A 13848-nucleotide genomic window follows, 5' to 3' on the forward strand; every position below is an offset into this window, starting at 1 on the left:
TGCAGTCACACCCACACCCTCCTCTCCTCACTGTCCCCTGCAGTCACACCCACACCCTCCTCTCCTCACTGTCCCCTGCAGTCACACCCACACCCCTGTCTCTGCACTGGCATTCCTTTGTTCTTTTCCCCTTTCCTGTTCATGATGCAATGAGTATTTATGAGCACTTGCTCCATGCAAGGCCTTTAGACTACAGACACTCTGAGATCGGTCCCGGTCTCTGGGAGCTCATGGACAGGGGCGACAGCCAATCCTGCAGAGTCCGTGTGACCAGGCCCCCAGCAGGAACCCAGCCCACTCATGCCCACGGCAGTCTGGGACCACGGGGATTTTGTTGGCTGCTTTTAGAGAGGGGGTCCCCAGGCCTTTCTTCCTGGCCTCTTAGTCTGCAAGCTCTGTGGGGACCTGCTCAGCAGCTTGGTAGCACAGGACCCTTCCCTGACAGACGAGTGACAGCTGCGTGTGAGGAGCGCGGGCCGGGCATTGGACCCGGTCTCCCACATGGAAGCTGAGAAGTCTGCCACCGAGCCTCCAAACACCTGAGCTCTCGCTGTCTGTGGGCAAACTCCCCACACTCCCTGCCGTCTTGTTCACAGAGGATGTAGTCTAGTCCCTACCGGGTGTGCAGCTCCCTTGGTTCCTTGATCACCAGCCTGGCTGGTGTGTTCCTGATTCCAGGTACAGGGATACTTCCTACTCACGGCCACTTGCTGGCACATGATGCCAGAATCGGTCAGCCTCAGACCTTACTTACATCTGCTGCCAAACCTGCCTCTTGTGTCTCTCTCCATTCAGTTCTACATAGGGATTGGAGCACAGTTGGTAAGAGCAGGGCTCCGGGTGTCTGGTTCTCCCACTCCCTCGTTCACGGCCCTAGGAGAGTAGTTTAACCCCCAGTGCCCTTGTTTTCTCATCTGTGAAATGGAGGCAACCATCTGCGTGCATTGTGGAATTTTATGAAGATAAATGACTAAATGCATCACAAGGGCTTACAGAGAGGCTGGCCTTCTGCAAGATGTCTCCTTCTCCAGTCCTCATTGCCTGGCCCCCACTTTTTTGCCTTGACTGCCATTCCAGTCGCCACTTCCCACACACTGTGCGCCCTTCCCAGCCCCATGTGACCACCCACCTCATGATTCCTCTTTTGGGCTCAAGTTTGCTTTCTCTGAGGAAAAGTACTTTTTGCTGCCTTTCCACTAAACATGGGAGTGTCCTTGGCCGATCACACCCACACTTTCAGTGAGGTACTCCAGTCTCCTGGAGCAAGGAGGAGAGCTCTGGGACGGCTGGCTTCACTGAGGCAGGGGTTGTGACATGATTTCCTAATTCTTATGTGCCTTTACTTTTTCAGATACCACCAGGGAGAGTTCTTGAGAGAGAGGAAGAGAGAGCCAAGTTTATGTGTTTAGACCAAGAGAAGGTTAGTGGGAATACTGTCGGTGGGTGGAAGGCTTTAACAGCCCAATGAACTCCAAGTACAAGGAGACGTCGGAGCAGATAATCAGCTTCGCTTATACTTTGGACGTGTTATCAGGAGGAACCATTCCCTGGAGAAGGATATCATGCTCGGTAAAGTGGAGGTTCAGTGCAAAAGAGGAAGACCCTTAATGAGATGGGTTGACACCGTGGCTGCCACCTGGGCTCAGACATGGCAATGAACGTGAGCATGGTGCAGAAACTGACTTGACGATGACCGCTACCAACATCAACATTCCCAGCCCCCCTCCAGCCTGCTGCAATGTGGCTCTGCGGCCAGTGCTGCGGTGCCGCCACCCTCACACTCACAGGTTCCCACAGGCGAACGGCCCTTTCACGAGTCAGGTCACCCCAGAGATGCATTGGTAACATGTGCTTCAATCATGGGAAAAAGAGCACAACCTGTCTTGTGCCTGGAACATATTCCTGACAGTCCCCGTGGAAGACAAAATTCACACCCCCATGTAACTCTTACACAGAACACATGCTTAACTTACACTCACGGCTCAGCAACCCGATTCTTACCTATAACTTTTCCTAGAAAGAGTGACTTGGGGGAATTGAACAGGGTGTCGGATGAACTCGGCAGATGGTAAGTCACGCGAGGGTAGTGGTCGAGCTGCAGAAGGAAAATAAGACATGTTTAGAAGGGAGGTCTTACCATCCCGGAGGCCAAGCCTTCCCTGAGAGAGAGAGAGAGAGACATCACCCTGCAGCCCTGGTTTCTGGATGTCTTTCCTGGTTGCTGTGATAGCCTAGTGACAGCCTGGGAAGCGGTCGTCCCTGTAAGCCTTTGCCATAATTATTAGAAAGCAGGGTGGACCAGTAAACAAAAACCCTTATGGATTTTCTGCAGCTTCTGTGCCCTTTCCACAGGATCAAGATCTTAGCTTGTCCTAATGGAGTCAAGTCCGCTTGATCCCATCTGTGCCAGGACGGGCGAGACAGAAAACGCTTCGTGGATTTTCTTCATGATCCTCTCAGTTCCCAGTACCCCCCTTGGATACTCTCAGCTGACAGAGCAGTATTGATCTTCACCTTCACACACACACTCACCCTCTCACACACACTCACACTCATGTGCTCATGCACACACACTCTCACACACATTCACACTCTCACACACTCACACACACTCAAGGCTCATGCACACATGCACACACTCACACACATACACACATTCACACTCACACACATCCTCACTCACACACACTCAAGGCTCATGCACACACACATACTCACACACATACACACATTTATACTCACACACACACTCACACACATACACTCTCATACACACTCACATGCTCATGCACACATTAACACACACACATACATTCACCCTCTCACACACACTCACACCCGTGTGCTCATGTACACATTCATACTAACACACACATTGACACTCACACACTCAACACACATTCACCCCACACACATTTACACACAGTTACACAAACACTCACAGACTCATGCATACGTGTACACACACACTCACCCTCTCTCACACACTCACATTCTCACACACCCCCACACATGTACACACACATATACACTCACACACATACAGACATTCCCACACTCATACACATCTACACTTGTACACACCCACACACATACACACACATGCATACACTCACACCCACACACCCACACACTCACACACACACACACACACACCCTCCTCCCACATCCACTTTTCTAGATGTTGAGATACACAGCACGTTGCACCCTGCTACCGGGAGAGTGGCTTCTCCCAGCCCCGAGGATTTATTCTTTGGGGAGCAAGGTGACCTGGAAGGAGAATGGGGTCACAGTCACTCCCACTGAGAGCTAGGTGCTTCCCTGTCCAAAGGGCAAGTGAAGCTCCCCAGATCACAGGGCTCCTGGCGCCCCGAGGGTGCTCCTGCCTCGTGTTCCACAGCTGACCAGTCCACTGTTGTTTCCCACCTGCGAGCTCCCGGAGACCTGGGCTTTGGGGTCACCGGTGAGAAACCTATTTGTCGCTATCAGCTTTTCTGAAGTGAGGTTTCCTACGTGCTCAGGTACACACAGGAGCAAAGGCAGGCTCGCGGGCACCCTGTGCGCTGTCTCCCGGAGGAAGAGCGCGCTGGCCGTGACTGGGTCCCGGGCTACAGCCTCGGGTGTTAAAGGGCCCCTCACCCGGGGGAGCGGTGGCCCGCGGGCTGTCCACCCGCAGCCAGTCCTGAGCTGCCGGCTGGAAGCGCAGGGGGCTGGAGAGCAGGGCCACAGAGCCAGGGGAGCGTGGCGCCGCACGATGCCACCGCTTCAACCCGGATGGGCGTCCGGCCGCGACGCGTGTCCAAGGAAACAGCAGGATTTCCAACTTAGTTCGCAGTTTCCGCAACGTCAAGTGCGTCCTTAGCAAAGCAGTCGGTTCTGTGGAGCACAGCGGCGCTCAGCTGCTGCGGCCACCTGGGAGCGAGCTCCTTGGGCGCCACCTGGAGGCACCTAGCGGTAACTGCTGTTCCTCCCCTGCTCCTGGCGCCGCTCGTCAAAACCCAGGGCGCATGGTTCACTCACACACACTCACACACATACCGCACCTCCCAGTGGTGATTCCGCTAAACAACCCTTATAATTTAGTTGTTATATGCCATCGAGTCGGACCCAACTCATAGCGACCCCTCCTTGGGTTTCCGAGGCAGTATCACTACGGAAGTAGATTGCCCCATCTTCCTTCTGAGGAGTGGCTGGTGGGTTTGAACCACCAGGCTTCTGGTTAGCAGTCAAGTGCCTTAGGCACTATGCTACCTCAACTAAACGCACTGTCGCAGAGTCGACCTGAGTCATAGCGACCCCTCCTTGGGTTTCCAAGGTGGTATTACTGTAGAAGTAGATTGCCCAACCTTCCTTCCGAGGAGTGGTTGGTGGGTTTGAACCGCCAGCCCTCTGGATAGCACTCAGGTGTCTTAGGCACTAGGCTATCAGAGCTCCCAGTAGGCTTTACGGAGGGGCTATAAAGATGGGCACCAGCAGTCCATGTTCATTATAGAGAACCAAAGCCTGCAGACTTCAGGAAAAACCACCTTGTGACAGAGTCAGTTTCTTACGTATGTTGTTGTTGTTGTTATGTGCCGTCGAGTCAGACCCGACTCATAGCGACCCCTCCTTGGGTTTCCGAGGCAGTATCACTACGGAAGTAGGATTGCCCAACCTTCCTTCCGAGGAGTGGCTGGTGGGTTTGAACCTGCCCAACCTTCCTTCCGAGGAGTGGCTGGTGGGTTTGAACCGCCAGCCGTCTGGTGCAGGCAAGTGTCTTAGCCACTATGCTACCAGTATAGTCCTTCCATTTTTACGAAGCTTCGACGGGCCCCAACTGCACATACTGTTCGGTGTTTGGTTTTTCCTTCACTTAATGGCGTTTTAGGAGCGTCTGTCAATGTCAAGAAATGTACAACGGAGTGGTCATTGTAAAGGACGACCAGTGCTGTTGGCGGAATTGCATCCCCAAGAGACATGTGAAGTCCCGACGGCAGTGTGGCCCTGTTGGGAAATACGGTCTCTGACGATGTTACTGGTAACATGAGGCCACACTGGAGGAGGGCAGGCCCTGACCCATTTGAGTGGGGTATTTGGGTGTGCATTTGTGTGGATGTGTGTGTATTTTTGTGTGTAGTTGTGTATATTTATGTGTCTGTGTGTAATTGTGTGTGTGCCTGTGTGTATGTTTGTGTGTTCCAGAAAAGCCATGGTGTGAGCAGTAAAGGATGTGGGAGACGGACCTGCCTTTGCTGCAACTGTGTTCTTTCTCCTTCAGCATTGTCTGGGGGCTTCCTGACAGCTTCCTGGACAGTGTGAAAATTCCACATGACAACTGTCACCGTGTAAGCACGGATCCTGCCAGAAAACGGTCCTGGGCACTGAAATCCCGGGGTACTGATGCAGTTAAAACTGTCAGTGAGCCCATCAGGGGAGTTATGTTTTATATAAAAAATTTCTCAAAATAGTAAACAATAAATAAAATAAAAAAGGAAGCCTTCAACTGTTGATCAGCTTTCTCTAGTCTAGTACTCCACCTACTGGAAAAACAGTGAAAACTATTAAAGCAGTTTATTATTGTTTGAAGGACAGCTGATTCTGTATCCGTAAGTCTGCATGACGCCTACAACCACCTGTGAACGAGAGAAGTGTTCAGCCCCAGTGGCCCAAACACTATAAAATGATTTCAAATAATCTGGTCAGAAAAATTTAGGACTTGGAGATGTCTGTATTTGACTCACACATGAAATTTCTACATTAAAAATCAATGTCTCAACCAGATTATGTTTCAAATTCCCACCTGTTTTCTGGTATGAAAGTAGTTCATGGTTTTTATAAAATGTATTTTTATATTTATATTTAAAATAATCAAATTTATTCATTATACATGGTGAGTTGTTTAGAGAAAAGTTATTATTACATTAAGCTTCCATTGCTTCATTTACACAGCATATTTTACCCTAAAGCAACAGAGGGGTGGGCAGGCGGACTATGAGGCAGCAGGGCAGAGGGGCAGAAGTGTTACCACCCTAGACCTGGACGGGCACGAGGAGGGGGTGCTCTGGATGGAGTGGTGTGCCTCCAGAAGGTATGTTGAGGTCCTAATTCTGCACAGTGACCGTGGCCCTGTTTGGGGGTATAGGACTTTCCTTGCAGATGTTACCTGTTAACAAGGTCCTGTCAGAGCAGGGTAGGGCCTACTCACAATCCATTCTAAGTAGCATTTCATAAATGAGAAGGACAGACATGGAGACAGAGCCACACACGGGGGAAGGCAACGTGTGCTGATTGGTCTGTGAGTCAAGGGGCGCCAAGAGCAGAAAGACACAAGGAAGGCTCCTACCCAGAGGTGACCCGAGAGAGCACAGCTCTGGGGGTGTCCTCATCTTAGACTCTCGGCTCCATTCTTAGAGTCACCGTGTTGTGCATTTTGTTGCGATGGCTCTATGGATGGTTGTGGATTGAATTGTGTCCCCCGAAGAAAAGTGGAAGCCCTACCCCTGTATCCTTGAGTGTGACCCTGTCTGTAAAGAGGGGTTTCTTGTGTTATGTTCCTGAGGTCACTAGAGTAGGGTGAGTGTGAAACCTAATCCTTTCTGAGTCTGAGTCAAGTCTTATAAAAACAGCAGACATGGAGGCACCCACACAAGGGGAATGAAGGTCACATGAGGATTGCCTACAAGCAGGGGAACCCCAAGGATCGCCAGCAGGCACTGGAACCGGAGAGGGGCCACAAAGGAATCAGCACGGCTGAGACCCGGATTTGGACTTTTAGCCCTCAGAACGATGAGAAAGTAGAAGTCTGCTCTTTAAAGCCACCTTTCATGTATGCTCTTGATCAGGGTTGCTAGGGTGAATGGAAGACATAATGAAGTAAAAGATCTGAACAGAAGCTTTCAAAGGGTGGCTTGAGAAGACGAAGCAAAGAATGAGAATGAAATGTGCAAAGAGCTGGAGTTAGACAACCAGATCCGAAGAACGTGCTCAGCACTTCTCAAACTGAAAGAGCTGAGGAAAATATTCAAGCCTTGAGTTGCAACATTGAATGATTCTACTGGCAAACTATTGAATGATGCAGGAAGCATCAAAAGAAGATGAAAGGAATATGTAGTTACTATATCACAAAGAATTGGTCGACATTCAGCCATTTCAGGAGGTAGCATACAATCACGAACCAATGGTATTGAGGGGAGAAGACCATGCTGCACTGAAGAAACTGGTGAAAAACAAGCCCCAGGAATCAGTGGAATACCCTTTGAGATGTTTCAACTAACAGATGCAATGCTGGGAACGCTTACCAGTCCATGCCAAGAAGTTTGGAAGACAGCGACCTGGCCAACTGACTGGAAGAGACTGATATTTGTGCTCATTCCAAGAAAGGTGACCCAACAAAATGTGGATATTATCAAATAATATCATTAATATCACACACAAGTAAAATTTTGCTGAAGGTAATTAAAAAATGGTTGCAGCAACATCAACAGAAAACTGCCAGAAATTCAAGCTGGATTCAGAAGAAGATGTGGAACAAGAGATACCACTGCTGATGCCTGATGGATCTTGGCTGAAAGCAGAGAATAATAGAAAGATGTTTACCTGTATTTTATTGACAATGCAAAGGCATTTTACTGTGTGGATCATAACAAATTATGGATAACATTTTAAAGAATGGGAATTCCAGGACACTTCACTGTGCTTATGAGGAACCTGTACACAGAGCAAGAGGCAGTCATTCAAACACACAAGGGATACTGTGTGGCTTAAAATCAGGAAAGGTGTGTGTCAAGGTTGTGTCCTTTCACTGTACTCATTCAATCTGTGTGCTGAGCAAATAATTCAAGAAGCTGGACTATATGAAGAAGAATGCAACATCAGGATCGGAGAAAAACTCATTAAGAATCTGAAACATGCAGATGACACAACTTTTCTTGTAGAAAGTGAAGAAGCACTTACTGATGGAGATTGAAGACTCCATCCAGCCTTCAGCATGGATTCCTCAACATAAAGAAACCAAACACCCTCACAACTGGACCAATAATCAACATCATGATAAACGAAGAACATACTGAAGTTGTTGAGGATTTCATTTTACTTGGCTCCACATTCAACACTCATGGAAGTAGCAGTCAAGACATCAAACGATGTATTGCATTGGACAAATCTGCCACAAAAGACCTCTTCAAAGTGTAAAAAGGCAAAGATGTCACTCTGAGGGCTGAGGTGCACCTGACCCAAACCATGGTATTTTCAATCGCCTCATATGCATGCGAAAGCTGGACAATGAATAAGGAAGACGGAAGAAGAGTTGATGCCTTTGAATTATGGTCTTGGCAAAGAATATTGAATGTACCATGGACTGCCAGAGGAATGAACATGTCTGCCTTGGAAGAAGCATAGGCAGAACATGCCTTAGAAGTGAGGATGGCAAGACTTCGCCTCACATACTCTGGGCCTTTTTCAGAAGGGCCCAGTCCTTGGAAGAGGACATCGTGTTTGGTAAAGTAGAGGATTAGTGAAAAAGGGGAAGCCCTTCAATGAGATGGATCGACACAGTGGCTGCAACAATGGGTTCAAACACAGCGAAGATTGTAAGGATGGCATAGGACTGGGCAGGGTTTCATTCTGTTGGCATGCAGTCACTATGTGTGGGAACTGACTCACCAGTACCTAACAACAACAAAGCCACGCACTTGTGGTGTTTTTTTTTTGCTACAGCAGCACTAGGGGGTTAGGATAGAGATTGAAGCAAGAGGGAGCAGTGAGTGGCAGCCTGCCATGGTTGGGGGCCAGCTGACAGGATCTGTGCCAGTGGGTAGAGGAGCAGAGCCCCCTGCCAGGCAGTGGGCACACAGGCAGAGGTGGAAATAATAAAACCTGAGCTCTCTCCTCTCATCCTCCACTGTCCTGCCATCACCCCCTGGCTGGGCCCACCCAGATGACACAGGCAGAGAAAGCTAAAGTGTGTGGATGTGTGTGTGTGAGTGAACTGGCATGTGTCTCCCTGAACTAGGAAGGAGACGACATGACGCGTGTGTGTGTGTGTGTGTGAATGTGTGTGTGTGAGTGAACTGACGTGTGTCTCCCTGCACTAGGAAGGAGACGACATGACACATTGTGGTGTCTAGAGGCAGAGAGCAAGGAGAATGGCAGCGGTGGGCCAGGGGAGGAAACCAGCATCTGCTGGATGGGAGACAGTCTCCCTGAGCAAGGGTCACGTGGGAGAAACCAGGAGACATTCTGGGTCTATTCAACCAACACACCCTTACCAAGTACCTGTGCGTGCCTTGCTCTGGTTTAGGTGCTTGTGACATGTTAATGGACACACCCAACAGAAACACCTGCCCTCATGTCGCCTCCTTCTTAGTGCAGGGAGACACACGCCAGTTCACTCACACACACACATTCACACACACACAATGTGTCATGTCGTCTCCTTCCTAGTGCAGGGAGACACACGTCAGTTCACTCACACACACACATTCACACACACACACACGCGCGTCATGTCGTCTCCTTCCTAGTTCAGGGAGACACATGCCAGTTCACTCACACACACACATTCACACACACACACACACACGCGTCATGTCGTCTCCTTCCTAGTTCAGGGAGACACATGCCAGTTCACTCACACACACACATCCACACACACACACATATACCCAAACTCACTCACACTCACACACACACATAAACCCAAACTCATGCACACTCACACACATACATTCACACACACATAAATCCATACTCACTCATACACACTCACACACATACATTCACACACACACATAAACCCAGACTCACTCATATACACTCACACACATACATTCACACATACACATAAACCCAGACTCACTCACACACACACATATATTTACACACACACACACAAACCCAAATTCACTTATGCACACTCACACACATACAGCCACACACACACATAAACCCAAACTCATCATACACACTCACACACATACACTCCTACATACACCCAAAGTCATACACATTCACACACACACACAAACCCAAAATCACTCATACACACTCACACACACACATTCACACACACACATAAACCCAAACTCACTCATGCACACTCACACACATACATTCACACACACATAAACCCAAACTCACTCATACACACTCATACACATATACATTCACACACATACACTCCTACATACACCCAAAGTCATACACATTCACACACACACACTAACACATGCGCACATACACTCACACTTAGTAAATGGTATAGAGTACCCGGTGCGTTTGAAATACCAACCTTTCAGTTAGCAGCTAATTGCCTTAATGACTATGCTACCAGAGCTCCTTAGTATAACATGTTAGAAGGGGATAAATATTAAGCCCCTCTTCCAAACTGTAGCAACGTAAGGGGGACCTGGTGTGAGGCAGGAGGTCAGGCTGGGATCATAAATAAGGAAGCCCCATTGAAGTAGGAGATTTGAGTGAAGAGTTGGAAGATGTTGACCTGGCAGCTCCTGGGGCAAAGCCCTCCCAGCAGAGGGGCCAGCCTGTGCAGATCCCCTAAGGTGGGCAGTTGCTCGCCAGTGCAGCTACAATGCTGAGAGCTACAAGGCTGAGAGGGTCAAGATGAGGTCAAGGAGTGGACATAGGCTATCTTCAAGGATTCGGCGTTTTCTCTGAGAGAAGTGAGGACTGCTGGAGGTTCTGAGCAGAGGTCACGCTCTGAGGTCACTTTCAGGGGATCACTGCAGTGGATGTGTAGGGAGGAGTCTGCAGGACAAGGCGGTACAACGCCCGTTAGTAGCCTGCTGCCCAGGAGATGTGGTGGGGCTCAGGCTGGGAAGGCTGAGAAGTGGTCCAGATATGGAGGCTCCCAGGGCAGGTGAGGCACCACCTCCTGATGGCCCAGTGTGAGTGTGAGACAAAGAGAGTGGGGACGCAGGGCGATTCCAGTTGGCCTGAGCAACGGGCAGGACGAGTAACCATCAGCTCCCTGGGAAGACTGCAGGGGGGCAGTGATGGAAGGATGGGGAGTCCTATCTGGAGTTGTTCAGTGCGTTTACTGAGCATCCAGTGGAGATGTCCGGTAGTCAGTGTGGTGTATGAATCTGGACGTCAGGGAGACATGTGGGTTGAGATAATAATTTGGGACTTTTTGGGGTATAGACACCATTTACAATCATGGACCTGGATGAGCCACCAAGGGAGTGAAGAACAGCCCTGAAGCATGGTGACTACAGGAGGTTAGGAACAGCCAAGGAGGCTGAACAGAGGGGAGATGAGAAGCCTGTGCTGCCCGGGAGGGCCAGTGAGGACTATTCCGGATACCATCCTTAAGCCAAGTAACGTGAAAACTGAAACTTAACCTTTGGGTTTATTGGCGAGCAGGTCACTGAGGATCTTGCTGAGAGTGGGTTTTGGGGAACAGTGGAGAAAAAGCCTGACTGGGGGTTGGGGTGACAGAAATCCTGAGGGGAGACCACTAGCTGGAGAAGGACACCATGTTGGGTCAAGTGCAGGGTCGGAGAAGACAAGAGCAATTCTTCATGAGATGGACAGACACAGTGGCCACCACCACAGACTCCAACATACAACGATCATGAAGATTCCAGGAACGGGTGGTGTGCTGTTCTATTGTACATGTGTTGTCATGAGTTGGCGCTGACATGACAGCAATGAACAAGGAGAAAATAAGGGAAAAGGAGGGGGAAAGAATCCCCAGTGCACGCATCTGGCAAGGGCATTTATTGAGTGCGTACAGACGCGGTGCTCAGCAGCACGGCGATGATCCCTTCGCAACAGAGGAGGAGGCCGGGTCCGAAAGGACAGAACTGGGAAAGCAAATGTGCTTTCAAAGCACCTCCAGACCCGCTGCCTCGGAGTCGACTCTGACTCACAGCACCGCAGAGGGGTTTCCGAGGCTGTCCATCTTTTCAGAGGCTGACTGCCTCATCTTTCTTCAGCAGAGCTGTTGGTGGGTTCAAACCGCTGACCTTTTGGTTAGTAACTGCTCTAACCACGACACCACCAGAGCTCCTACTTAAAAGAAAAATGGAGAGGCGAGAAGGACAAAGGGAATGGGGGACACAAGGAGGAAGTGGGAAGAGTGCTGTCACATTGTGGGGATCACAATGAATGTCAGGAAACAAAATGTGTATGAACTGTTGAATGGAAAACCAACGTGCTTTGTCAACTTTCACCCAAATCACAATTTAAAAAAAGAGCAGATTAGGCATAGAAGCTAGAAGCCAGGTCATCATTCTCTGGGGACAGAGCCCTCCTGCCCATGGCTCAGCATGCACTGCCCAGGCCCCTGGAAAAGTCCACACTACGTATGACTGTGCTGTCTGTTGGCACCTGGGAGACGGGGTTGGGGGTGGTTGGGGCGTGGTCTTTGACACCTGTGCCCCTGATGAGTGGGTGCCTGCTGCCCTTCTCCCACGGGTGTCTATTCTGAATGCCTCCCAGCGACGCCAGGTCGGCCCGAGCCTGATCCTGGCTCGGCTCCCAGGGACGTCTCCCCACACAGGGTTTACCCACGGCGTCTCCCAGCCTGGCTTCTCCAGTGCACAGGCAGGTGAGTACACAGGGGGCAACCAAGGGGCCAGAGACGCAACTCCAGCGTTACCCTGAAGCACCCTTTCTGTGCGGAGGGCAGGGCCCAGCATCCACGGAGGGAAAGCCACTCTGATTCACTGTGTGCGTGGGGGCCAGTCAGACACAGCGAACCTGTCCCACAGGCAGCAAGTGTCAGCCATTTGAGGGCATCGAGATGTGGTACAATGAGTTCACAAAGTGGTGTGTGTGGCGGACCCTGGAAATCACGAGGGATTTCCTGGCTTCTCCCTGAAAAGGGTGCCTACTGCCAATCCCCGCACTGCCTTCATCAAGGTCTGCACGGCCTTCCCGTTCCATGGCGAGGAGTCGGTAGAAGGAAGTACAGCAAACGCACGGCCGCCCAAGCGCCGGAGGTGGCAACGGCGCCAGCACGCCCCCGCCTGTGCGGCCCGGCCCCGTGCAGCACCCACCTGCAGCACCAGCGCCCTCTGCTGGCGGGTGATGTTGAGGCTGTGCGGCTGCCCGTTGGCCACGCTCCTGTGCTCCAGCTCGATGGTGTAGGGCTCACGGGTGCCACCCAGGTTGTACCGGACCTGCAAGCTCCCTGCAGGGAAGAGGAGGGACAGCGGTGATGACTCTGCCCTGAGCCACATTTCAGTATCACCCACGCTCCCGGTTTCCACTGTGCCCCATTCGTAGTCCATGCCCACGGACACCCGCTTCCTGAATTCTGCTTCACCCTGTGATCCACTGGGTAGCAGCCTTGGGTGCACTCAGCTCAGTGAGCCACCAGTGAGGAGCCTCGGGTGGACTCCGCCCTGAAGCTGAAGCAGGAAGTGGTGTGAACGACGGGTGACGGATTGTGCCTGGAGTGGAGGGTGAGAACACAGACACCATTGTGCAGTGGGGGCCCTGCAACGTGCTGCCAGGTGGGAAGGGTCTCTTTCTTCTCTGTGCTTCTCCTCTCCCCTCCCTCCTCTTTGTGTCTGTCTCTCTCTAGTGTTGTCAAGTCGATTATGACCCATAGCAACCCTGTGTGACAGAGCAGGACTGCGCCATAGCGTTTCTAGGCTGAAATCTTTACGGAGGCCAATCTTCAGGGCTTTCTCCTGTGGACCTGCAGGTTGACCTTTCAGTTAGCAGCTAAGCACGTCACCAGAGCACCACTAGGGTTCTTTGTCTCATACATCAAAAACCCAAACCGCACCCACTGCTGTGGAGTTGATTCCGACCCACAGCGCCCCTAGAGGACAGAGTGGAACTGCCCACAGGGTCTCCAAGGCTGTCAGTCTTCACAGAAGCAAAGCCCAAACCACACCC

The 13848-nt window shown here is 50.8% G+C and overlaps 1 protein-coding gene across 1 annotated transcript in view; it reads right to left on the reverse strand.

Annotated features, from left to right (window-relative positions):
• CNTNAP2 (contactin associated protein 2) overlaps positions 1-13848 on the reverse strand; it is a gene marked incomplete at its 5' end in the record, with an annotated part of 1317366 nt that overhangs the window by 95829 nt on the left and 1207689 nt on the right. Inside the window, 2 exons of the mRNA XM_007955953.1 lie at positions 2002-2095; positions 12999-13132. Of these exons, the coding sequence (XP_007954144.1) occupies positions 2002-2095; positions 12999-13132 (228 nt within the window). The remainder of the gene's footprint in view (positions 1-2001; positions 2096-12998; positions 13133-13848) is intronic.

This window comes from Orycteropus afer, unplaced genomic scaffold (assembly GCF_000298275.1).
Source record: "Orycteropus afer afer isolate SDZICR_OR568_19922 unplaced genomic scaffold, OryAfe1.0 scaffold00556, whole genome shotgun sequence".
Classification (NCBI taxonomy): Eukaryota; Metazoa; Chordata; class Mammalia; order Tubulidentata; family Orycteropodidae; genus Orycteropus; species Orycteropus afer.